This window comes from Amblyomma maculatum, chromosome 2 (genome assembly GCF_055883805.1).
Source record: "Amblyomma maculatum isolate TAMU_Amacu chromosome 2, ASM5588380v1, whole genome shotgun sequence".
In the NCBI taxonomy this organism is placed as follows: Eukaryota; Metazoa; Arthropoda; class Arachnida; order Ixodida; family Ixodidae; genus Amblyomma; species Amblyomma maculatum.
In genome coordinates this window covers 124,578,348-124,606,296 of record NC_139345.1, presented here as the reverse complement: position 1 = coordinate 124,606,296, position 27,949 = coordinate 124,578,348, and the positions used below count along the sequence as shown (strand labels likewise).

The following is a 27,949-nucleotide window of genomic DNA, read 5'->3' as shown; positions in this document are numbered from 1 at the left end:
ATGTAAACACACAAAAGGTCGCAAAGTGAAGGCTGTTTGGTGAGGCACACTGGAGAGTGTATATTGTGCACACCATTACAGATTTGCTCAAATTTAGGAGCACAATTGCCCCTACTAGTGGGAATAATATTCTTAGCCAGAAGCCTTGTTATTTCCTTCTTTGATTACCAAATAAGTATTTCAAGCATAATGCTCGAATAGCAAAAAAAATGTCGATGTCTTGGGTGATTGGGAAGAAAAAGTTAAGCAAGCAATTCTGAAAACAATGCTAACACAGGGATCAGTTGGTTGGTTGATAATGTGGATTTAAGCGCTCCTTGCCAGACAGAGGAGAGATAAATAAGAGTGATGGTGCGATACTTCCACCTCGCGGAATCCCTATGGAAAGTGAAATGGCAGAGGATGTGGGCTTTATTACCACGAAAACAGCAAAGGTCAAGCAAAAACAAGGGACATATCAACATGTCTGGGAGCTCTCTACCAAGCAAGGTACAGTCCACTCAGACAAAGGTCCTAAGATTGCAGTCCCGGTTCATGCCACAGCTGTGTAACTATTAGGAAAGTTCCACACCATAGCTAGTCTCGTACCTGTGCCTGAGACCACAAAATGGCAGAGTTTAGGCAGACAAGTAACCCGGCTAATAGCCAGTGGTTTTCCCGATAGTAAGATTGCTTCTGTGGCAGAGAAGCTACTGAAAGCCATGACACGGAAAACGCTAGAGCAGAGGGAAGAGGGCAGAAGAGAACGCTATGTTGTACTTCTGTATTTCCATAAAGTGTTCCATGGATTAAGGAAGGTGGCAAACAAACAATGTCAAGGTAATATTTAGGGCACTAAAAAGTTTGTAATCATCTGTACCTCTGTAAACGGGCCCGACAAGCGCAGCAAAAGGAAAGAATACGAAATTTCGCATCAGGAAATGTTGATAGCTTGTTAAAAAGAATTCATTTATAAGACCCCGATTTCGTGCTGAAAACAATACTTAGGACAAACGGAGGGATGTAATAACAAGAGGCTCCTGGAACATCACATTGACTGTGGGAAAATCAGCCACCCGGGGAATCTTGCGCAACATTTTTGGGGGTGCTAAAAAGAAAGAATTGAAAAGGAAATCATACAAGCCTTTTTGATTGAGTTAGCAGAAAATGATGCGTGTCTTAGTACATCATCTGTCGCTCTCACAAATCAGGGTCTAGATTTGATAGCTGTGCAGATGCGGAGTTGTAGTTGGCATGATAAGACTGTGCATAAGACTGTTCACTGAATAATATGGCAATTCCAAGGGAGTTCATAATCCAAATATCTATATAACAACATCTGCTCACGTAATAAACATGTACTCGCTGCTCAGAAGATTCTGCACTGCACAATAGTACTGCGACTACCGCTGTCACATTTGCGAGCTTAAAGTGATGGTGTAAACAAAATATTTCAAGGCAAAATTGTTTCTTTGCCCCCGAGTGGCATCCGAAGAGGCGGGTAAAAGGTGACAGATACAAAGCCAATCCGAAACAAGCCACATAACAAACCAGACCAGAATTTAACCTTTAAGAATTTAACGAACTCCTAACTTTCTGAACAGAAGCCGAGAGCGCTAACCAACCACTCCATTCCGGAACTTTTTTTATCTCTACTGCGTGCAAAAACTTCTGAGGGAGAGAAACTAATGGGTTTAAGTGCCTCCTACAATTGTTATATCATTGCCATGAGAGTTACTGTCGCTATGCGCTCTGTCTGTCTTTTGAGATTTTGTTGGTCAGCCTTTCAGCCAATCTCGATAGACGCACTCTCAAGTGTGACCGCATAAAAATCTCGAATGCGAGAGCAGCACATGATAACATACAACCTAGCATGTACACCACGAAGTAGAAATAAAGCGGGTACGTTCCGTCGGCAATCCTAGTCGTGTTCCTCGTCGCTGCCAGTCTTCGATGAGGGACAGCGAGCCCTCCTTCTGCGACGCCCAGAACGAGACGACGGTGCTGGTATCTGCATGCACATGTTTCACGGTGTTCATGTCGGCACTAAAATAAGAGAAGAGGCACTTCTAAAAGTACAAGCAAAGCAGTACATGCACGGCAGGCTAACATCGGCGATCGTTGCTTGGATGCTTCCCACAACGTAATTTGACCTAAGGAGAGCACCCAGCGTATAGTAATCGCATCAAAACAATGCATGAAACGTACGCCGAATTAGCCGCGGTGCCATAGCAGTTACGGAGTTCGGTCGCTGAGCTGAACGGTAAGGGACGCCACCCCAGCCACGGCAGTGCACACGGTAAACAACTATATTCAATATTCTTTCTTTCATTTCGAAGCCGTGCACTTAGAGTTTTCTCGTGGTTCATTTGCCGCTATAGGCTGAAAATTAACAATAATACTGCGGCTTGGATCCACATAGCACCGAAAAATATATTCTAGATTGGCGACCATATTATTTTTTGATGGTTGACAGCAGTTACATTACAGCTTCCCTATAACACAAGCTCAGCTCTTTGGTCCAACGCTCAGCAGTGCTCCATCGTCCTTTACCTGTGCTCTGTTATTCGTGTACGACTGCAGTTGTCAGTGAAGCAGTTGCCAGTATGCATTTCAACATGACCAGTGTATAGAAAATTGGCAACGGCTGCTCTTTGAAAATTCCCAACTTATACTTATGTCCTGCCTTGCGGTGCCGCACAGATCGAGGCGAGTATATTACTACTGCTTCAAACTTGTTACTCATAGCTTTGTAAAATGCTTGAAAATAATAAGCCAGAGTTGTCTAAGTTCGTATCTGAAGGTTTGCAAGAATCCGATAAGCGAATTTGCAGCATTCTATAAGTATTCGTAATTATTTGCAAGGGAAGCACATCGTATAATCTGAGTCGAACTGTGAGTACTGAAGAGCAGGAACACTGACAGCGACCACAATTTTTCAGTGTAGACGAAGCAATGTCTTGTCTTTTTTTTTTCCTGAAACACAATTTTTAAGGCATGCTAGCGTTATTCTCAAAGCGTTTGCCTCATTTCGAGGCCTGATACAACACGATTTTCTAGGGTACCGCTGCAACCTCAGTCATGTTGCGTATGGTGTTTATTAATGGCGATTTGGTTATAACACCTAAACACGGAGGGTCACATTGCGCCATTCTACGACTTTACAAACCTTAGTATAGAGGCCCAAATCAAACCAGGTAAGATTCCCTGTTTCTTTCGGGAAATAAATCAAACTGTTAAGGCACCTTGGAAACTTATTCGGAGCAACGGACGGGCACGTCCTTTTGCAGCTATTCAGAGATGGCAAATAAGGCATGATTAATCCGGGTAAACAATGCTCATCACTTCATCGAACCTTGTATCATCATCCTTAGTCAAATAAATCACCTACTGTGTCGTGAAGAAAGCTCCGGCTTACCTCAGGGGATCATCATGCATCATAGTGCATCATCTTGCATCATAGTCATGTGGTAGTCAGTCGGAACAAGGTCCCATTGTACAGCAACCGCAATTTCGTCGTCAGTGCCTATTGAAAGGGCAACGTGCGTGCATTTCATTGTTCGATAGTAGCATTCAGAGATGTCAATCTTGACTAGGTATCCCTGGCCACAATACATTTGCCATTCTAAGAGCATTGCAAATTTTTTTGTAAACGCTAAGCGACGAATATTAGTGAGGTGACCATGCCACTCTTTGCTAATACATGGACATACGTTGCCACTTCTAATCTTGCGATTCATTTCCGCGAATGAATTAATGCTCTTGAACCTTACTGTGACGCTGCAGGCGGACGTGATACTTTACTGAACATAATTTCCTAGCGCCATCATTCCAAGGAACCACATGGCTGCAGCTAGGCCACGAAAACATGGGCAATTTGCTAATGATGTCGGGAGGCTCTTCATAAGAAACGTAGAAGTGAAGAAAAGAAAGAGTCTAGAATTTCTGGGTCTCTGCCGACTATTGTATAGAAGTTGCCAGCGGTTGTGGAAATGTAACATAAGCGAGACTCCCAACGCTATAAGGGCAGCTGCGAAGCAAAAGAACGATGCCCACGAGTCCATGAGGTTGAGTTCGGCAGCGCTCCTCAGGGAAGTGAAAATACACAGTGGTGCTGGAGAATACTGCGCATGCGCAAATATGTCGCCTATCTGAATGGCAGCGATACCGAGAGGAACAAACATTAGGTCCACGCGCTTGCTCGTTACATCTTGCCATTCACCAAGTTCGATCGTGTCAATGGTGTTGTTCAGTGACCTGTAAGCGTCAATCAGGGCCAACGCTTCTGGTTTTGCCCTGATGTCCGCCTTGATGTCACTGGGGGTGTACACAATTGCGTTATATTTGTGGCCTCTTGGGAATGTTCTCTCTGGTCCCACTTGAGTAAAAAGCCCCGATGCAGCGACACATTTCCTAGTATCACATCTCTGGAACCGGTCATCGGGAGCGTTGATGCCGGCAGCGGTGACACTGAAAACGTGGCATACAGCTCTTCCAAACTCTAGCAGAGCGAGCTCATGTGACATTGCTGGAACGAATAAAAGGTTCCGAGAATCGCTTCCCACTATGCTTTCAAGCAGGTGTTTCATAGTCTTGTGCACGTTGTGCCACGTAGAAGACAAGAACACTGCTTTTTTCTCAAAACCTAATGGATATGATAATTTATGTACTTTCCACATTTCACATCATGGCGTCTCACGTACGCCCTGAATTCGCACAGTATTTGATCTTCTGAGGCAGTGACAAATCCTAGAGCAACGGGGAGCACTTTGGTTCTATTGTGCAGGAGGCTGTTATAGGACGGATGGCACAACATGATTGGTCGAACATTAGACGTTTTGGTTGCGACCATAATGTCATGCATATGATCTTCTATTTGCCTAGCACTCACGAGTATAGGGCAAAACCTTGCAATTTTTTGGATGAATATCAGAGTGCACCAGCATTGGCTGATCACATTCATTTGGCGGGCAGTAAGTATCAAACGCATTTCCTGTATTTTTATATACTAATCGCAGTCGGAAATCTGCCGTGTGTGGCTTGTCTAAGTGCACTCTTTTCCATCGACGAAGACACCTACATTGAGCCCTGAGGTTGAATCATATTTTTAACAGCAGTTGGGAAGCGAGTCTGTCTTCTTTGTAATGAACACTTTGGTTTTGTTAGACTGACTTTTGCTGCTCATCCAAGGTGCAAGTTTACACGTGCTACATTTATTTAACAAGTTCGTAGAAAGCGTAATCTCTGCATTGGTTTCGTGCTCTCAATCGGAACTTATTTTTGAAATGTGGAGAAACCTTCCCTTCGTAAAGTACGTCACTGTTTCAGTACAGCATGTGCATAAAGCCTATTTTCTAGTTGTATTTATTTCCACTAAAATGGTAGTTCACAGCGCCTCGCATCAAGTTTCAAGATTTAAATTATATTGGTAAAACGAGCAGCAGCTGAAATTACCTGCTCTTGTAACGCTTCAATTACCCTTTGGGCCTTTACAAGGCAGCTGGAATAAACTTCTCACTCGAGCCTCCTTAACTCAAAAATATCTGATGATATAGATGGAATCTGCTACTGCTATGCAGGCGGAGAGACTTTTAGGCTTAAAGGAGCCCCGAAACAATTCTTAAGCCCATTGTTTTGCCTCTTGGTTACGTAGATTGAGTTATAATGACACTATTAACGGTGGTTGTTTTGTGTATTATCCAGTATTTAATATTTTAATTTGTTCTTGAAATCGAGTTCGGACCACTGATGGTGCCGGCACACAGCGGCCATTTTTTGGCAGCGGATATGACGACATTGGGTCCGATTTTATGATTGGACGAACAATAAATTCACTGCTAAATGAACTCATGATTAACGATACGCTCTGTTATGTTCTTGCGTTTTCTAATATACTTACAAAACCGACATATTTATTTTAGATTAAAGCACTTCAAATAAAATGTTACAAAAAATACCGCTAGAGGCTCTGTCTATTTTCCCGAATCCAAGAATTTTGCGCCCCTCTAGTAGAAATAGCTGCTCATGTAGCTCCTGTTTGCCCTGTGTTTGCCTCATGGTTTGCCGTTTGTGTATTCCTCGTGGTTTGTTTATGTTTGTTGTAGGTGGTTCTTCGTATCCAAGTAGGCTGTCCTGCCTAGACCGATCGGTTTTCGCTGGTGAAGCCTGGTTATATTTCGTGCTGTCATGAAGAAATTCTGCGCAGCTGCTCGCGCAGCGAAGGCATTGAAGGAGTGTCGTACCACAGATTTCCTTCCCATAATGAACGAAAAAGAATGTGGTTAGAAGCTCTGGGCATTGAGAAAGAACCGAATCGGCGTGTGTGCTCAGCGCACTTCACTCCAGACGCCTTCGAGTGTTCATCGGTAGCTTATGCATCCGTAGGCTACAAGCAACGGCGGCTACGCAGCAACGCGGTGCCAACGATGCCAGGCGCTCTGCGAAAAACAGTCGAAGACGGAAGTATCGTGACGGACTGAGCAGTCAAAGTTGTGCCAATGACCGCGTTTTTGGTCAGCGAGTCTGTCGAAGTTCATACACGATCAAGGATTCAATGTTTTAACTGCTGTTAGTCATCGTTACGAGTAACGACCTTGGCAGCCACTCACTGTTCTCTCGACTGTCAACAGATCGGGCCGCGTGAGCGCGTAAGCACACTTGAGAGCTCGAGCGGTGCTATGAGGAGGAATGGCAACGAAATTTTAAGGTCGGGCGCTGCGTACAACCTCTCGAATTATATAATATTGGTCAACTGTCGATAGCGTGGCTTGTCTAAGAGTTTGCGCAAGCTTGTCGATGTTTTTTTGTTTGTTTGTTTTTTGCAGAGCATGGCTTGCTGGAGCTCCGACCGCATTATCGAAAAAAAGGGGGGGGGGGGACGGAGTACATCCCTAGCACGCGCGTTCCCCTGTCCCTTGCCACAAGGTCTGTTGACGCAACAAAGCAGATGAAACGCGTTTCGACCCCCCCCCCTGCTTTTTTTTTCGATAATGCGGTCGGAGCTCCGGCAAGCCATACTCTGAAAAAAAAAAGAAACGACCAGCTTGCCACGCGATCGACAGTTGACCAATATTATATTATAATTCGAGAGGTTGTACGCAGCGCTCGACCTTAAAATTTCATTGCCATTCCTCAGGTGTTATGACATGATACATGAAGAATGACCTTGCTCACTGACTGCTACAAAGTGTTTATGCACTCTTCTACTGTGTTTTCCCGACATTTGCCATAACAGCATATGCCACAGAAAATTTGACTGCGGGTTCAAAGAGCATGCAGCCATCGAGCTTGCTGAAATGCTTTCCCATTGCCTTAGATGAAAAATGTCTTAGACAAAGTTTTGTACCAAGAATCATTGCTGCATGTTATGTGGTTTCATCCATGACTTCAAAACTTGCAAAATGGACTTTATGCCAGCTGTGGTGATCATCCAGCTGGTTTCGATAGCTGCTCCTACTGGCTGCCACTACACCATTGAAAGTTCCTTGTCGCCAGTCCCAAATCTAACCGTGCCGTGTCGACCGTGTGCATGACCTGTGTGCTGGAGATGGATGTTTTTCTGCATCTGCAAAGTGTGTCCATGTTTTTGACCAACTGCATGTGATCCAGTCTCCACTGTCCCCTAAGTGCAAACAAGTTCAAACGGCTGTAGCAAAAATGTTCGTGTTCTTGAGGGACCAGGCCACTGCAAGACGTCATAAGTGGCATGCAAACAATCTGCTGTAGTCCAGTGTGTCCCAGTCAGCATCTTTTTTCGACGTAAGGGATTATGATGGGCAAATTACGGAGCTCATAAATGAAGATCTGTCCTTCCTTCCTTTATATTTTGTTCGAAGCCCTGTGTTCATATGTTCAGCGATATTACCTGGAACCTTCACCAACTCCCTACAGCTGTGCTTTTCTTGTAGTTAATGTTTAGCACTTAGAAAGCAATGCTTGTTGTGTTGTATATGACCTTGTTGAACTTTGCAGAACTCAAAACCAGCGAAATGGGCCAGTTGTAATGCAGTGCAGCAGCGCTGGGACAAACCTGAACTGAAAATATTCTTGAACAAAACCTGGGGTCCAGATTGTGGCCCTCTCTGAAACTGGCTTGCTAAAAGGAAGATCTCTGCCTAGATATATGTCCGAGAAAAACTGCCACGTAAACTGTTTTTCTGATATAAGTCTCACTGCTATACATACTCCAGGAAATTCCGCATGTGTCTTTTGATAACGTCACCAGTCCTTGGTTGGACGTCATTAAAGTAGCAGCTGTGAGGATACAACTCTGTTCACAAGCTCTTTCTGTTGTTTCTTTGTTTCCACAGAAAATTTTAACTGTAGCTTTGTAACTGGTGCCCATCTCCTCAGATCACATGTTGATTTTAATTTCTATCCGTCTCTCAGGGTGACAAAAACACAGATTCCTATTTGTGAAACCTTCTAGACATTGTTGACAGTGATAGAAGCCACACTTCTTATTATTCTTCAGCCTCTGCTGTAGACCTGCCCCTGCATTCATCCAACATCCAAGTGAAGTGGTCACTGGCACCTTGCTGCATTTGCAGTGACCATCGCTTGCATTTAGTGCTGCCTATCATCTATGTGGCTCCAAAAGTGCTATCCGGGTTAGTATACTTGGCAGCAAGGAGTAGGTATCGAATCTTGCACATCAAGAATATGAACCTCTTTTTCTTTTTTGGTATGCTCTCAACATTGGAAGCTCAACATGATCTGCTTCATACCTTACTGCCTTCATACCTTGCTGCAATACTCCATGCGTCAACATAGCTGCAGGTCAAAGTTATGCAATGCCAGAACTTTTGCCTCACTATCAGAATATAAGTATTGTTGGGGCTGAGCCTTGGAACACACACCTATATGTGTATCCGAAGTGCCATTGGCACAAGAGCCTTTCCAAAATGCATCACTGAAAGTAGCCTGGCCAGTTAGTGCACGTCTCTCTGTGGAGCAGCATGCAGTATTTCTTGCCTGCAAGCAATATATTTATTCAGTTGCTAGCGAGTTCTGTGTTAGTGTCTTCATGACTCTGTTCCGTCACCCTGTGCACTGTTTTGCTAAGGAGAATTTAAAAAATGGTCATTAACATGGCCACAGGGGAAGCATTTGCTTTTCTTGGTTCTTCCCGGTGTTGCAATATGGTGTTGTAGTTTGGCCTCATGGTTCCGGAAAGTATAAGACCAAAAATGAAGAGCCCTGAAAAAAAAGTGTTTCAAAAGTTGTATATCTGTGTTGCTCTTTTCTGTCTTTGCCTGGCTTTGCTTTTCGGCTTTTCGGCTTAACAGTACCACATGCTGTAATCCGTGCTGCAAGCTGTGCACTGTATAAACAAATGAAGCTTGAAAAAACTGAAAATGGTTTTTTTTTTTACCCCTCACAGTTGGGAAATTTAACCCTGTGTAGCGTTCCGATGGAAACATCTTCCTAATCATGATCACCGCACTTGAAGGGATCACTCTTTGTTCTCCAGTTCAGTCTCTGCCCCAAATCCATCTTGCAAACTGGTGGTAGGCCACATAACATTTTCTAGAATGAAAAGAAGAGAGACATCTGTGAAAGAGCAATCTCTGGATTTACAAAGCTCCAGTCCACATTGGTTTGACTCAAATCTCTAGCATACTGCAAAAAGAGTACCACCACAAATCACCTCCATACCTTGAGACAAAATACCCTATGTAGAGTGCTCTTTTTTAAATGTTTTCTCGCCTCAGGGAATAAAAAAATATAAAAGAAAAGGTTGTACATTCTAATAAGTTCTGCTATAGATTAGTCTTTACATTACTGATAGTGCTTTCTACACATATGCAATGATAATAAATGAGTAAGCTGCACTAGTGAATCCAGTGAAATACTGTGCTTTTACAGCATGCACACATGTTGGAAAGGTTCAAACGTCCTTAATGTGGAACCACATGGCTCAACATCTCGGCAGCACAGAGGCTCCGTACACCTGGACGCAGCAACAGTTTCAAGTCATCAGTGTGGTGTTTTCTCCGCTCGCGTGACTTCCGGAGTTAAAATTGAACGTAATGTTACCACAGTGGCTCTATCATCACGTTTTTAATCGCGATATGGACAAGGCACATTTCGTCAATAACACGTATGTTGTTTTTCGAAGTTCGCGAGGCGTGCCTGAGTACCGAGAACGACTTGGCGGAAACGATCTAATCGAGCCACTGCATTCTACAAGAATTCGTTTCAATCCCAAGAAAGGATGCAAAAAAAAGTGCTGCGGTTCATATTTACCAGTGCGCATCGTCAGCTTGGTGGTGGTCTGGCAGCGTTGCTGGGCGATCGTCGTCAACACCGCGCGGTGGACGCGACGACGCTGGTCGGCTGCTGTTCGTCCCCTTTCGGCGTATCCCCGCACTTCCGATTAGTCTGGCAAGTCCGTTTACGGTGACTTCTTATGCACTCCTAAGTAGCAGTGCTGATATCGGATGGTGAAGCGTCGCTGACCACCTGTTTATCACCATGGGAGCGACGCTGTCAACTTACGCCCACGTGTTCCTTGTAACCATAGAAACGACGCTGCCATCCTTGGCAGGAACGAGTTAAAGCAAACAGGCAACCATGCAGTGATAACTTCCGCGACGTCATCGGTTTGCCTCTTTTGATTGGTCGCACCCAATGACGTCAATGGGAGAGCGAAATGGGAATGGGAAACCCCGCAAAATTTGAGTTGAGGGCAGTTTTTTGTTTGCTTCTATTTTTAAATTTCTTCATTAAATAACTCCCGTTCCTGTGCACCGATTCTTGTAATTCTTTTTGAGCTAGTATCCCAGTGACATAAAGAATTGACCTGAAGCATAACCGACATCATATTACGAAGCGCTTCACGGCTCCTTTAAAGGGAAACTCCCGTGGTTATTTCATTATTTTGTGTTTTAGTTGAATTACATTCCTGGCCATGTCCTGACTCCAAAACAAAAAACCGTGTTTCGAAATTCTAATTAAAAGCATTTTTAAAAAAGAAAAACAGCAAATCGAAACCGAAACTGCTTTCACGGCCAGAAACGACGTCCCAGTTGACGAAATGGTGACGTCACACTCTGTATTAGAAAAACACTCGTGCATGCGTTGGATGGTGAAAATAAAGTATGGAAATCATGACGCACTGCATGAAATGTCTGAGGTAGTTCAGTATAAGCCTCACAATTTCATAATCACGCGAGAAGGGGACAGTAACGCCGGTATATTGTTTGTGACGTCAGCAACTCAGTGTTGCCCGCAGAAATACTCTCAACATAAGCCACAAAAAAGGCATATTTTAAAGCCGTGTTGCGCGTGAACGGATTATCGTACGGCGCCCAAATTTTGTAGAATGCGTCAGGACAGAGAGGAGAACTTATGATGAAATTTTTACTACAATATTTGAATGTCAAAAACCTCCGAAGTTGCCCTTGCATATACAATTTCTCACATCAGTTTAGGTGTTCTGAATTTTCGGAAAATTCAATTACCGTGTTAGCACCAAAAAGCAGAACGGAATAAGCGTTACGCAGAGCGTCTAGCAGCAATACCTTCGGCAGATATTATTTTTACGTTTGCACTCATAGCAGACTTGGCACGATGCGTCGGGGCCACTCGATCGAAGTTGGGTGCGATCTTGCCACTCGATCGAAGTTGGATGTCTCACCCAAAAATTTCAATTACAAATGAGGCGGCACCACCGCATGAATTAAATCAGAAACAAGAGCACACATTGGCTGCATATATACTGATCACGAGTCTCCACTCAAGCAGGAAAGGTAATGCTGTGCAAGCTTTCAAGGCTAATATAGAGAGGTATTGATCGGTGTGGTTGGTCTTGCGGTCTATCTCTCTCATTCAAGATACAAAGCTACACGAAATAGGTTTCTTTAACAAGTACGAAGAAAGCGTAATCGCTGCGTTGTTTTTATACTCACTATGATATATTATTTTGCAATATGGAGAAATCTTTCTTTGGTCAAGTGCGTATGCTGTTTCAGCACTGCATGTTGCATACAATCGTTTCTCAAGCGGTCTCTATTCCCAACAAAAATGGTTCGGCGTGGCAAAGAGCGAAGCGTTTGGATTTAAAGTGATGGTAATAAAATTAAAACCAGTTGAAATATCCCCTCTTGTAAAGCTTCCATTTCTCTATGGACATTTACAAGACAGCAGGATTAAACTTTTCAGTTAAGCCTCCTTAACTTAATGTTAAAAGCTCTGATCAGCTGGATGGAATCTGCTACTCATATGCAGGCTGAGAAAGCTTCGAGCTGACAGCACGTTTTCGCGCATACAGTTACATCAGTTTAGGTTGTCTGGATTCTCGGAAAATCTAATTAACGTGTTAACAACTAATATCAAAAAGGAATAAGCGTTACCCACAGCGCCCAGCAACGATACCTGCGACAGATGTAAGTTTTATGTTTGCACTCAGAGCAGAGCTGGCACGATGCATCAGGAGTGTGCAGGCGGGGAATGACTGTCTTTCTGTGTCGTCCGCTCACTAGAAGTCGGATACCTCCCCCAACATTTTCAGTTTCTATTGTACTCCACCTCATGAATTTAATCAGACACGAGAGCACAGCACTTTGTGCGCATATATATTGCACCCGAGACCCTACTCAAGTAGAAAAGGCAACTCTGTGCAGGCTTTCAAGGCAAATATATAGAGGCATTGATCGATGCGGTTGGTCTTCTAATCGCTCTTTCTAGAGGCGTGTGAAGTTTATCGACGAACAAGGCTGCCTACTAATGGCATGGTCGAAGTTGTGCGCTCACTGGGCGTGTATTTATTCAGCACATATGTTTTGTTGACGCTGGGATGCACGTCGTAGATGTACTGTGACCAAATCTTGATACGTGATGAAATAGGGCTGGAATGTAGGAAAGCGAGGAAAAGACAGCAGATTATCAGCGCGATCGAAAGCGACGATTTTGAAGATTCGGATATTGTGGGACGTAGGGAAGAGATAAAGCGGAAAGCAGAAGAAGGGTAGCGAGAAAGCAAAGAGGAAAAGGAGGAGCAAAAAAGGCGAGAGGGAATGGAGTAACAAAGCAAAAAGAAATTGAGGAATGACTAGAAAGTAAGCGATTCAAGTTAGACTAACAGGAACCGCAGGTACAATTGTTGGGAGCGAACGGGGCCGCGGTTGCGAGCCCTCAGACATCAAAGCTGCCTAAAATAAAAAACCCAGTTGAGCTTTCGAAATGGGGTCAATGTGAGTTTGTGAGAAAAACTAGATTATTCGTTCCACCTGGCTTCAGCGCCTCCCGATAGCTTTACCTTGAGAAGCGGCCGACGTGCTTGCTCAGCTTTCTAAAGAGGAGGTGGACAATTATGAGATTGGAAAGGCAACTTTGCTTAAGAGTACCGCGTCTCGACCGATGTTTTCCGTCGACGGTTCAGGAAAGCAGGGAAAAAGCATTTCCGAGCCTTTTCTGGATTTGCGTACACTCTGAAAGCAAATTTGATCGAATGGCTCAAAGCTACCAAGGTCTATGACAACTGGGACAAACTTGTAGAAGCAATGTCTCTAGATGAGTTTCACAACATTTTTAATGAGGAAATGCGGATGTGGGTGCAAGACAGGCCCGAAAGCAAAAGATTGGAGGGCGCCGCTGAGCACGCCGAAGAGTTCCAGGTAACGCACGACGCAGATAGATAAAGCAGGTGGGCAGTTGCGAAGCATCACAGGGATTTTGTGAAGTGCCCATCGCGGAATGAGAACCCTGTATCCGCCCCGTGTGCAGAGGAAGAAACGAGCGTAGAGGGCCGCGAAAACCGCATAGCCGTGGACAGGACATTAAAAAAAAAGGAGAAAACGTACTAAAGCATTTGCGAAGAGAAAACCGGCAGTCTGTTTCCACACTAACGAACCTGGACACATTGAGAGAGGCTGTCGAATGGGAAAGGTTGTTGTTTTTTTCGCTCGCCACTTTCGCCGCGGAGAACATAAGCCTGTTGGAGCTGTACACGCGCGAACTGACTTTGAATGAGTAGCGGTGTCAGGTACTGCGCGACTCTCCGCCGGCCAGTATCCTCTTGCTGGCGAGGATCCTCGCCGCTTCCGGCGAAAATCCGCCTTTCATGAAAATCAAGATAGCAGTTTTACTATCGCTGACAACAAATTTTGCTTACGTTCCAACACAAACGAGTCCTATATCACCGTCTTCGGCCGTATCTAAGTTGCGGCTGCGAATAGTGGCTGTCGACTTGAGGGATCCTAGTCCGTTGACTAGTGGGACAACCGCCGCGCCTGACTTCCCACTAGCCGCGTCCACGTAGGCGACCTCTTCAGGATAAATGTTTCCCAAGCACTTCGGATCTTTTATTCCTTCTTTCGTTATTATTCTCCAGATGCATATTCCTCGGGAGGGGGGTATCACTATTTTCTCCCTAAATTTAGGGGGGGGGGGGGGGGCGTTAGATTTAGGGTGCAGCTCACGGTCAGACTGCAAGCTTGCCATCTGCAAGATGGCTCTGCCGGTAGTGGTGCTGCTAAGTCTATCTAGCTGGGACATACCAACTGTCTCTGCTTATTCTTCCCAGTTATTATGCACCCCCATAGAGAGGGGTTTCTCTGTAGAGGTGCAAATCGGGACTCCTAAGGCTCTCACGACACATCTTCGGATGAGAGAGTCTAATTTTCTATTTTCATCAACTCTAAGATTTAGTCAGGGTGTGGCGTAGCACACTCGGCTAAGGATGTAAGCCTGTACTAGTTTCATTAAGCATCTCTCTTTAAGACATCTGCCCCTAAGCGAGATACTCCTAAAGATGTAAAGAACGTGCGACGCGTAGTCGTCTAGTTTTTTTATGACGTCGTCATAGTATCCGTTTTAATAGACAAAGAATGACTTGCACTACTTTAGGAACCATTTTACCTTCCACGCTAATGGCGAATTTTCAGTCTATGTTTCTCCAAAGGCATTTAGGATTGTAGACGAATAGTTCCCATTTTTGTGGTGAGTACGAGAGGCTCATTTTAGCGACGTAGGCAACCACCATGTCCGCTGCCTCCTGGAAGCCCCGCCACCCTAAAGAAAATTAAATATTTAAATTTCAGCATATTAGTACTAGTGAAATGCGCCGCTGACAAGCCTATCATCATCACTACTATCATCTTCACGATAGAGGAGGAGAAGTGAGAATCGCTACTCACAACTATTAATCAAGAGCTAACGAAACCAATACCACTGGAATCATTTGTTCGTCAAGGATGTCCACTGTCCCAATCGTTGTTTGCCTTATATCTGGAACCCCTTTGTCTCAGTATAATTAACAGTGCAGCCATCCATGGTTTCTCTCTGGCTCAATGGGAAATTAAGATTTTAGACTACGCGGTCGATATTGCCCTCTTTTGTTCTGACTAAAGAGTGTACTTGAGGCTTCACACTTGACTGAACAGTTCTGCGATGTATCAGCCGCGGCTCTTAATTTAGATAAATCCAAAGGTTGGCTGACGCAATGAAATTGAGGAGTAAACGATGATGCGGTCCCAGCGTCCAAACGGTATATGACTGCGGATTATAGGGGGAAAGGCCAGCTGTCATCAGGTGCCGGATCCGCGTCGGCTTCAACGCTGGACATTGCCACAGCAGGTGATGGATGTCAGCTTCTATACTTGCATACGGGGAAACCAGGGTGTGGATATAGATACCGAAATTGTGGCCGCTTTCGGATCACTGCTGGTGTTAGGGACACCCAAATTCTAATTCTCTAAAGCGCCACCTCCTCTGCACGCGCTAGACCGCGGAGGAGGCTTGCCGTACACAGAGGTATAAAAGCACCCGTACGGCGCCGGAGGTGCTCCTTTCTTCCCTACTGAAAATCTCCCATATGAATTTTGAGCATACGGTATTATTGGATATGGGGGATATGTGTCATATGGGACATATGGGGAGTACGGGTGATATGTGCAATATGGGCATATGGGCGATATGTGTGATATGGGTATATGGGCGATATGTGTGATATGGGCATAAGGGACTTATGGGTGATATGGGCATTATGGGCAATATGGGCAATACGGGCGTTATGGGCAATACGGGCATTATAGGTGATTTGGGCAGGAAGGGTGACGTGAAATCTACAGCTATATAATTTCTTTTCAGGTGGTGACATTTGAGCAGGTGTCCTACATTATACAATAAGAGAAGGCTGGTAATGACTGAAATTTTCGGTAGTATTTATTTGGCTTCTAATATACATGACATATGAAGTTTCAAGCTTGCATTTTTCATCTGTTCGTCTTTCAGCATTTCTGTAATATATCTTTAGTTTCTGCCTGCACTTGCTTGGAGGCAGCTGATCAATAGCATTCCTGCTAATATATGCGACAAATCCATCTGGAAAGCAACAAGTGAGAAAAAAGTCCGAAGAGAAGAAATGGTCAATTTTATATCATTGTAAAAATAAATTATTGAAATCAGTCAGGAAACACCAAAACAATTCACAGCAATATAAAAGAAATGGAATTGAACACATGAATTCTCCACAAATGTGAAGGATGTTGAGCTGTGTTTATGTAAAACAACATGAACTTGACTGAAAAAAAGATAATTAGATCACGATTGAAGGACTCACTTGTTACAGCTGCCAATTTGTGATAGGTCAGGGCTTTTTTGGAGGCTGAATGGACTAGAGTTCGGAAAGCGGCGACACGGGGCCCCTATCACACTCCTGTTTCTGAGACACAGGCAGCCTTCACTGGTTCTTTGAAAAACAGAGAATCCTTGGGCAGCGTCAGGAGCCACTGCCATCTCTCTGCAGGAATGTACACACAATTGCCAAGGTGAACCTGCATGGAACAGAGAAAAGCATTACCCTCCGCATGCATGCAAAAATAAAATATGGACAATAAAGGATAAAATATGCACTTTAAAGAACCCTTAATCGAAAGACAATTTCTCTTAATATATCTTGCAAGGATATTTACCAGTCATGAGGCAGTTATAAATATTTTTCTAAGTTATACATGTTATGACAATCTGATTAAGCTTTGTATTGTTCACCAATTTAATGTGTTTTGAAAAAAGATGTAAAACAGATGAATCTTCGGTTAAAAAAATCACTCTACTGGCACTTTTTGGTGCCTGATAAAAACCTTTGTTCACAGATTGCAAAAAATTTCAGTGTGAAAACATAATTTAACTTTTCATTAGACTAGAAAATTCAGAGGTGTTACATGATAGCACCTTTAAAGAAAATTGGCTTTGAACAGTTCAGTAAAAACCACAAAGATTTTGGAAGAAATCGCAGACCGTAAAAAACACAAACTGGTACATTTGTAGTATCAAATGACTCGTTATTTTCGATATTAATAAACAAAATAAATAATCCTCTATGCTTTCCTTGTTACGAGTGGCAGTAGGCTCACCTTGTATGCGCCATACAATGAGCCGCTTATGTCCCTACAGTTCGATCACTAGCCAAGTAGTGATTTAATATAGGTTATATAGTAAATGTGGTGAAATAAGTAATTATTTCCATGTGTACCCAAGCACATGGTAATAAGCAACAGTAAAAACATGAATGAATACATAGACTTCTTGACCTTTCTTTCCCAGTTTTTAAGTGAGATGGCATAGCAAGAAACACAAAACAAATGTTAAAAGGTGTTTTTCTGGGTCTTATGGTCTCCTCCTTACATATTTCTGTCTGCACAGTTGGACAAGTATAAGAGTGGTAAACATATGCAATTCCCCTACCTGGTCGTTTACTGTTGCCAGTACAGGTACCTGGTCCCCAGGCACATTCGAAACCTACAAGGAGAGAAAAATCAGTGAAACACGTACCAAACTGAAATCCGAAGTCACACATGTTTATAGATGGGCCACAGTAGAAAGGTAAAATGAACAAAAGATATTGCTCTTGGTTTTGATGTTAGCTATGTGTTGTCTACAGCCACGAAGAAAAGCCACCCTTACAACTCTGATGTGCAAGCAATAGTAAAAACATGAATGAATGAACACATAGATTTCTTGGCCAATCCTTTCCAGTTTTTAAATGGGATGGCATAGCAAGAAACATGAAACAAAGTGAAGCAGTGCACATTAAAAAGAGTTATAAGTTAATCTGGGTGTTATGACTTTGTTAGGTAGTTGTGCAAGCATAGGAGTTGAAAGCATATGTGATTCCCCTACCCGGCAGTTTGCTGTTGCCAGTACAGGTACCTTGTCCCCAGGTGCATTCAACACCTACAAGGAAAGGAAAAGCAGTGAAACAACAAACTGAAATCTGAATTCACACATGTTTATTTATAGATGGGCCACAGTAGACATGAAAGATGAACAAAAAAAGAAAATCCTTTTGATATGGATAAGGTTAGCTATTTGATTTCTACAGCCATAAAGAAAAGCCATCCTTACTACTCTTTTGTTTGCATATTTTCAGTGCATTGTTCGCACTGTTTCCTAAAGAGCTAGAAACGGAAGGGATCTGTGTAAGTAGCAAACAGCTTAATGAATAGATCAGTGGTTATCGGCAATGGATGGGTTGGAGACCTCTTGTGAACCACTGAAAGTTGACTGTAGAGGGGGGTAGGGATTCTTGTGAGGACTGTTGTTGCTGCAGTTCCAAGAGATCAAACTGGGATAGGGTCCATACTAAAGTGACCTCTAAAAATGTGAACTTGATAAGCCAGTGGGCCACAGCTGCAGAGGACATAGACAGAGGCAGCATGTCAGTATGTATGCTGCTGGAAAAGACTGAACTCCTTCCAACACTGCGCTGCTCACTCTCCCACCCCAAATGTTTTGCCTGCAGCCCATCCAGCAGTGCAGCAAGAGCTCGAGTTTAACCGATGCCTGCATCAACAAAAATCCCTCTCTCGTATGCAGACTCTCAATTTCCATACTCCTCTCCTGTGTCTTTGCCTTTGAGAAACAAGTTGGCTTTGAACCTCCATGCTTTTAATCCTGCAAAGCTGTCTTGCCAGGCCAGAGCACAGATCTATTGCATAAACTTTCTTTTTGGGGGGGGAGATGTGTGTTTGCAGGCCCTCAAAATATTTTTGCGGACCCCCATTTGAGGAACACTGGAATAGGCCATCTGGAATACTTCCACCAGATTCCAACTTATCTTTTTTTTTTTCCAACTTACCTCTTATACTGCTGTCAGCCTTAATGCTCACTAATAGTTTTAAAAGCCATGCAGATGCACAGTGGCAATATGGTAAACTATAGTAGTCGTTGAGCAGTGGATATGCATAACATGCACAACTACAGCCAAGATTTAAAATCAAAAGGCACTTCAGAGACAACTGTACTGGATGTTTCATGTTGACATAGACTACTGTAACTTAGGGTAATTTTTAATTCCCCATTAACTGACTTATTATGTAAGCTTAATTACTGAAAGTTGTAAATATTTGCTGCAGAGCCAGAGTGGGATATGCAAACTTGTATAGTGCCAGTGAAAACCAATCATTAAATTGTTTCCTATATTATATTTCTCATTCAGTACTTTCTTGCATTCTAAAATTCACAGAATGAGAAACAAAAGCCATGTGACCAGATGCTTATGCCAAGCTCCTGTGCTGCTCTCAAGCATGCAGTGACTGACTGGGATTCCTGCTTTTTACTGCACAATGGCACAATGAATGTTCCTGACCGAGCATTTCAAAGGAGAATGAAAATGCTCTTTTTTTTTGTAGTCAGCAATGGTCAGTCATTGCGGCATGCATTTGCACCTTCACATGACACAGGCTAGAGATCCAAATATATACAACACTGTTGCGTCACCATGCCTACAGTCGTACTGCTGCCAACCTTGCCCACTCATTACATATTCTCGACAGCTGCATAATAGCAAAGCTCAAGCGCCCAATCAAGTGACCTTTTCTTTCATATTTTATAGGCTTTAAAATGCAAAAAAAAAAGAAGTTTGTGAAGCATACCGTGCAAGAAACAATTTAATAGGTGTTTTCTGAAGTTCTTATAAAACCTTGCATATCTCACTTGGGGGCTGCAGGGAATAATGTAGGAGTTAAGCAAATATAATCAGGTAAGGGCAAAATAACCTTTTTGAAATCCTAGCTCAAGTTGCTTGGAAAGCTTGTATAGCAGAAGCACTGAAGGAAGTCATACACTGCAAGTCCCACACTGAAGACCTATTAGTGATAGAACGTTCTGCTCAGCAAAATTGTTTTAATGCTTCAAAGTTTGGCACTGCCTACGGAAAGTGATAGCAGATTGACAAAGAATGATGATATGGACTTCTTATCAGCATCAATTTTACAGCAAAGTTGGCACAGCCCAGTGATCTCACAAGCTGTCTTTGTCAGGTTTGCAGCTACTATACAGCAATTATGGCACAAAGCTCATATCTGGATGTCAGAAGCAACACTAAAAGTGTGAAGTGCATGCACACTGGATGCAACAAAAGGAGCATTCGTCTATTTTCATTGATACTCTGAAGAGGAGTCATTTTGACAGCTGAATAAAAATTGGTTGAAAGCATTGTGTACACATAGTTGAAATCAAAATGGTACATGATGGTTTCACTTGCAACTGCAGTCTGCTTAGTTAGGAAGCCAGACCACAGACCATCTATGCAAGGCCATCACTTCAGCTGAGCAGGCAATGTCCTTGAAGTAATTAATGAGCCACATTTACAGCACCACAGCATTATGCTGTGGAACAAATCCTAGCATTCAACTGCATTGTCTAGGGCAATGTGCTTGTTACTTGCTTTTATTCTTATGCAGTATTGCTTCAATGAGAACACAGACTAAACCTGCTGTAAAATGTCACTTCCTTTGCTTTGTAGACAAGCTCGATCACGTCTATGCCCTACAAAGTTAAGTCAGTGTGTGTGCCAGAAGCTTGAGGTCATGAGTAGTAGACATGGGCATGTTCCTGTTTTCTCTTTGCCAGTGAGCTGCAGTTTACTGATAGCATGAATAAACTTTCTCTTCATCAATGAGTTCATCTGACCTAGCTTGATGCTTTTTTTATTATCGGTGCAGCGCATTCACGACGAGGACGAGAGGAGACACAGACATCTGAGCGTAAATGCACTGCACCGATGTCTAACCAGCATGCCCAAGCATCTACTATGTCTTCATTTTTTTGCTTGCACCCAGGTTCCTACTTTCTCAGATTCACTCAACTATTGCTGCTCTAGCTCTTCATTTCATGTAATATTTCGCAGGAAACACTAAATGTTTAAATATACACTGCACCAGTAACAAAAGTAAAAATATAAAGGAAACTAAAAAAAACGATGTTTTAATTGCAGCATTGACTATGACAAGGTGTGATTTGACAAACTTCGCCGCAGTCATTGATTTAAAAGGAGGAAACCTATGATGCCATTGGGAATTCTAAACTGGAAAGTGGTCACCTCTCAAAAATGCCACAACCACATGACAACTGGTAATGTGGCTAACTTGCCACTTGCGAGTTTTTGCATCAAAAGCTGCCTTCACTTCGGGCTTCGGCCCCGTTAGCATTTTTTGTGCGATGTTGGTTTTTGTGCCCTGGCCTTTAACTTTTTTTCCAGATTTTTCATGAAAAAAGAAACATGTGGCTACTGAGATTATATCTACTTTGTAGGTGCGTTTGCACGTTGATGCCCTTCTGTCAAATGTAAAGCGCGAATCAAAACATCCAAAATCATGTTGAAAGTTCAGCACATTTGTGTAAGTGTATCTCGTCCTTTTGTCCTTGTCTGCCAGCACTGCAATACCATAATGCTCGATAACCACTAACTAGCCCAGCAACATATCCTGCATTAGTTTTAATAGTGCTGATTGCACAAATTCAGTGATTTTTGCAATTGTTTCAGTTTCATGTTTTAAAATTGGAAAGTGGATCAGCAGGCCATGCAAATTTCAGCCATCACAGCTTGCAACATTCTCGGAGCTGGATTAACAGAAATAAGGGCCCTAGGCTAGAGTGCATGCCACCTCCCCCCCCCCCCCCCAATTTGAAAGTCCCTCCTATCACTTCCATATTATACTTCTGTAAATACCCCATTTCATTTTACCCTACACCAAACTAAAAAAAAAAAAAAACAAGGTGTGATTACTGTGATTGGCACGAGAGTGATGGATTATTTTTAGAAAAAGACCTCCCGAGTGAAGGGGAATTTCTGTTTTTGCAGCTCCACAAGGTCTGACAAAGGCAAAAGCTAAACAAAGTAAGATCAGGTGGGGGCCCCATCTCTTCATTCTGATTTTCTCTCTTCATATCTGTCGCTCAACATTCAATACTTTGTGGTTCGGGCTCCCTTCTCACATCCTCGGAGATAAGGTTCTGTGCTTCAGCATCCTTAGCCCCCACCTTTATCCAGTGCTACATTCTATCCTATTCCGTACACACAACTGTCACAAATTTCTGTACAAAAAGACATGAAATACAACTAAAGAGTGCATTTTTAGCACACAATGACAGTTGTAGTTTCGAAGCGTGCCGTAAGAGTACGTAATTTTCAATGCAGCACACATTCTTCAACAGTACCTAGTACTATTTAGATATTCATACTCTCTCTTGCAATACGGCCCCCTCTAGTGACATCAACATCTACATTTACACCATAAGACAACAGAGACAGTGCCACTGCTTGGCATCATCTGTGTTCGCTCCAAATGTGCAAAGTGATCTTGGGTGCCGCCGGCACCTCTTGTGCTGGATGGACAAACCAGAGGCTTAGGCTTTAGGCTGTGTGAATCAGCATCATAGAAAGCAGTTACTGCCCTTATTCATCTCACAATTTCTGCATGTATTATACTTTCAAAATGTAGACACAACAGTTTATATGCTGCAGGAACACAAGTAAATCGATGCCTACAATAAGAAATCATATTGCCTAGAACAGCTGCAAGGTGAATACAAGTACAGTAATAAGGTAGAAAGTTGGGCGAGTTGGTATATAGACATGGTTGAAAAAATCCATTGCACTAAAAAAGATGACGTCTAAACGCTTAAAAAACAGGACAAGCGCAGACTCACAACTATGGTTATTTGACTAAACAGATGAGATATATATGCAGAGAAACAAACAGATGCACCTGCGCAGAATCACCAGACAGTAAAAAAAAAAAAGATTATGTTTCAAATTTTATCTAGGTATAAAAATGCACACTCTGCTAGGGAGACAAAGGCTGGGTGATGCATCTAGCACCTTTTTTCCTGATACAGTAGGCCTTCTTAAGTTCTCATGTTAGCCTATCTCGATGATGGAAAAGAATGCTAGTTTGTGAGAACTGCGGATAGCAGCCTTGTCTATCTTTATCACCATTCTTATTTTTTCCTTCGTTGCATTTCCTGCAATGCACAGCCACGTGCAAGTAAGTGTCGGACAATATGACCTCCAAATGCTCCTTCAGACATACATTTATACATCGGCCCATCTGGCCAACGTGCACCTTACTGCAAGATAAATGGAACTCATACACAACCGCACATGCAGGGGACTTGCCATGATCTGTGCCTAATAGTAAACTGAAATGGGCCAATACTCTGGGACAAATCAATTTTTTTCTGTACACAGGCAAATCTGGACAATTTGAAGGGTGCAGAACAAACCACTGTAATCTCATAACAATGGGCGACATTCTTTATGTTATGAGAGAGTTGTGCTTATAAGGTATGATCTATGTTTAGAGTGTATAGTCGTGGTGTTTTTTAGCACAGTGGATTTTTTCAACCAAGTACAGTAATAACTGACTGCGATGATGCCAATAGAGACCTTATTCCCACAGCTAATATCACTGATTCACCAAAGTTGCTGGCTACACTCAAGGTCGGTGAACACAGATGGTGCCCAGCGGCGACTATGTCTCTGGTGTCTTCCGGTGTAACTATACATTTTTGTCGATTTCTGACATTTTTGTTAGAAAACATTGCTTGCTACAGGCAAAATGACAACAAAGTTTGAAACAAGACTCCAAGCACAAATAGTATTTTGGCCTGTCCAAAATTGAACACATTAAAATTATTGGTTAGGTAATGACAGGCTATTACAGCATGTTACAGAGACGTACACCCAGCTATATATAATGCAGATTACTGTCAGCACATATCAAACAGAATGCTTATAATTCTGCGCTTACATCACAGCATTTAAAACTTAAAAACAAACCATTTCGCTTAAATTTCAAAAGAAAAGTGTTTATAACTTGCCAAATTTCTTGTGCAGCAAATCCTGGAGGCGGCTATCTTGATCTTCAACCATTTCAGCTTCTCCTCCAGCTTTCTGACCTTTCTTCGCAGGGACTTGCTATTTTCTTGCTCTTTCCTTAGCAACCATCTCTCAATAAGCTCATCACCCGAGCTTTCAGGCCATGGGAGTCTTGTCCGAGAAGGAGCAGATTTTTTTTTTTTTTTTTTTTTTTTACTGCGTTTCACCTTCAGAATACAGAAAGTATAGATTAGCAAGTACCATCTTCAAGCATCCATGCAGCGTCTGAGCAAATAAAAGCATTAAGGCAAAATTCACCAACTTACTTTATCAAATAATCACCACAAACATTTTTGCCCCCAACACAAATACCTACATGTGTTATCTATAGTAATCCAAGATCTTGATCTGGCTGGCAGAAGTGCTGGCTCATGGCATCAGTGCCTCTGCCAGCATGGCGTCTGGACAAATGCACCCCCCCCCCCCCCCCCCGTACTGGGATGAGCAAGTTTGGCTCCATAAGATAAAAAAAAAAACATCCTGCCATCGCCCATGCACTGATGTGACATTCCAATAGGATCTGTTTTTCTATAGGAGAATTGCGCTGCGTTTGCAAACTACTTGCAAAAAAGGCCCTGAGAGACACTGCTCAAGGGGACCTTTTTTCTCATTCCTGCAGTAGCTAACAAAAATGCAACAAGACTGCAAAGACATGAAGCAACGCATGAAACAATGCCGAAGTATCAAAATCACCTAACAGCAGCAATACATTTCTAGTAGGTGCACTGGGTGCATGCTGATCTGTGCCTTTAAAATAATGGGCCACCACTGTAATGAAGAACTCAAGTTGCTTTATTTCAGATATGAAACTGGAGAAAGCAAAAACATGCATCCACAGTACAAGTGGCATGGTGATCAGAGACATTTTGTTATTGCAATCAGTGCTGCAAATGTGCATGACCGAAAATCTAGCTTCACTGAAAAAGTCATAGGTGTAGTGATTCCGTTAGTTCAAATTATATAGCCCATCATGTACAAGCAGAATAAGATTGAAATTTCAAGCTAACTGCTTGAAGAGCCTCGATATATGTTACTTTTTGAGAATGGTGCATTGACTGTCAGCAAGCGTGCTCACGCAACGGATCTATAGGCTTTGAATTTTTCTCAAGTAAAAAAAAAACTGCACCACGTCAGAGTCTATGCAGTGATACGTAAGTGTCAATATAGTAATAGTCCAACTTTTTAGAAACATGTGCTCTTTTCTGGTGCACACAGATTACACACATACCCACTGAATCACACTGTTGTAAGCCAAAAGCATTGAAGTACTACAGCAGCTTCGATTGTGCAGGGTGAAGCAGCTAGGGACCAATAAGTTGATTATACGTGTGCGCCATGCCTCCTGACGTGTTACACTCTGCCTGCATACTGGAATGGCAGGCACTGTGGCCCAAGTGCAAGCTCTCTACATATCCCAACAATTGCCTTTTTTCCCCATTAAGTTTACATTACTCTCCCCCTACATTTCTGACCATTGATTCAATATGCTCAATATATGCTTTTCTGGAATCCTGTACACTTACTGGTCAGTTTTCTAGCTCTCTTCCTCCACTGCAAGTCCGCACTCTTCCTATACAAATATTTAGTTATTACCTTCGTTGCCCGTCGGTTTTGCCCATTCTCCATACCCATCCTTCTTATCAGCATTTAGTCTATGCTTCTCAAGCTTTCAGTGATCTCCGCTTTATGTCACCCTGTACTGCCGCATCAGTGGTTTATTTCTAGCAGCGCTGGTCCGACTTCAGGAACAACTCTCCCCTTCTGAAAGTGATCCCTGGTGCCAATACTCCTTTTCTGATACCTCTCAGCACCTCTTACCCATTGTATTTTCATATTGCTCTGTGCTTCATTACTCTGACATGTCTGTTCCCTTTCAGTTAAATACTGTTCCTGCTTTCCCACATACATATTGTCCTCGTTTGTCCATCCTGCAAGATATCTATTTTTCTAAAAGCCTGCCCTTCCTTAAATATTGATGACATGCTGTATCAGACGACCACACTGAATGTGACCGCGGTTGGATAAATTTTAATGGCAACAAATAAATGCGCAACAGATGCAGGTCCCTTTTTGTCATTTGTCTGCTAATTGTGCTAGCCTATGTGGCATGCAGAGAGAGAAATTTATGGGAGCTAAACTTATTGCTAACTAAAGGGCACGTTACACAGCACTTTGCAATGGAATATGGAATGTATGTACACATTCTATTACGTTTTCAGTGGTCAGCGTCAGATAATATGAGTATAAACAATGAGCAGATAAACTAGCTGGCCGCACTTCTATTCGGCAAGCTCCGCCGCCCGTGCAACGTAAAAGTTTGCTTGCGAGAAGACGCACGCGGCTCGTGTCACCGTCCGGGACAGCAAAAATGTCTAAATATGTTTCCACGGCCATCAGCACGTCGAACTGTATGCGACTTCCACATTGCAAAATATGCGCCGATTATAATATGCCGCGCACGCACAGTGCAGCGGAGTGCTGCAAGTTAAATAATTACGTGCAAGCAGTTGCATAGTACACTGAGCACGTTCTTTTATCAGACACTATTCAAGCCCTGCGCACACGCAGGAATGCTCCAATAAAAGGGCGGGGAATGCGGCAATTACTGTGATTATGCGTACTCGCTGTCCGTTATTCCCTTATTCAAGAAGGATTAGGGGGGATGAGGCAATTACTCTGAGCATGCTTACTAGGTTTCCGTTATTGGTAAGTACTTTGGTGCGTATGCGTGGTTGTGTTTGACCGTACACACAGCGTTGACGGCGGGCCGACACCGATCAAAATCTATTCAACGCCTCCATCACCTTTTGCGGAACAATAATATAAGAGCCGCAAACTTACACAGAAGCTACGTCAGCAGGCAGTAATAGTACGATCGAGACAAAAAGTATTGCAATATACTTGTAACACATGCAGACTTACATCCAAGAAGCAGAACGTCGCCGGGGGGGGGGGGGGGGGGGGGGGGGTAGGATTCTTGTACCTCACCGTTGAACGTCTCCTTCCAGTAGATTCTCTTGCATTTAGCAGAGTCAGCGCATGTGACCGGGTTAAAATCTTTGATTAAGGAGGAGGAGCTTTATACCCATCTTGTATGCTGTCCTCCCTTCTCTCACAACACAAGCAGCAGAGGCACCGGCGAAGCACACTGCGTGGGTATAAATGGACGCGCGCCAGCAGCAGTAACACTACACCAACAAAAGTCGTTTCGGCGGGAGCAAACCGCGGAGGAGGAGAAAAGAGGAAGCAGACGGGAGAGAGAATTTAAGAATGCGGCGGAAAGGCGAGAGTGAAGAAAAAAAAGCGGAGAGCGAAGTTTTTTCCGGAGAGCGATAACTCGTTTCGGCGTGAGCTATGTGGAGAGAGCACGGGGGACTGCGGAGCAGCGTAGGAGGAGGAAAAAAAGGAAAGCGCAGCAAGTTACTAGATGTGGAGAGAATGACAGAACGCGGCGAAAAAGTGAGGGAGGAAAAGAAAAAGCGGAGAGCTTGGACAAGTTTTTCCTAACCCGGGAGACGCGAGGAAAGAAACATGGTGATGGCAGAAACTTTAATTGCCATATATACAAACGGGGAGGGAGAAGCCCACTGCGTGCTCTGGAGGAGACATTCCTTGCAATGCAAAATAAATCCCTTGGATCGCAAATTCGCAATCCCTTTCATGGCACTGGAAATGACGCGGCGCTGGCCTACTTCCAAGCTCAAATAAAATAAATCCAGTTATTTCATTCACGAATTATTAAGAGTATCCATGCTGCAGTGGAGGTTGGTACAACAATACGACAAAAAGAATGCATCATATCAT

At 43.2% G+C, this 27,949-nt stretch overlaps 1 protein-coding gene and 1 long non-coding RNA gene across 2 annotated transcripts; one reads left to right on the top strand and one right to left on the bottom strand.

The window, feature by feature from the left end:
* The first annotated feature begins 16,076 nt into the window (after positions 1 to 16,076).
* LOC146199783 (uncharacterized) lies at positions 16,077 to 20,087 on the top strand. The gene is made up of 3 exons (XR_014705120.1): positions 16,077 to 16,139; positions 17,689 to 17,805; positions 19,448 to 20,087. It is a non-coding gene; the product is annotated as an uncharacterized LOC146199783 (long non-coding RNA).
* LOC146199782 (uncharacterized) lies at positions 16,103 to 24,283 on the bottom strand. Its single transcript, XM_084595251.1, has 5 exons — positions 24,088 to 24,283; positions 18,103 to 18,156; positions 17,668 to 17,721; positions 16,544 to 16,757; positions 16,103 to 16,305 (listed from the first exon to the last, which is right to left on the bottom strand). Exons 1-5 carry the CDS (start codon positions 24,137 to 24,139, stop codon positions 16,284 to 16,286), a joined length of 396 nt encoding a protein of 131 aa, XP_084451377.1. The 5' UTR covers positions 24,140 to 24,283; the 3' UTR covers positions 16,103 to 16,283.
* Positions 24,284 to 27,949: the final 3,666 nt, after the last annotated feature.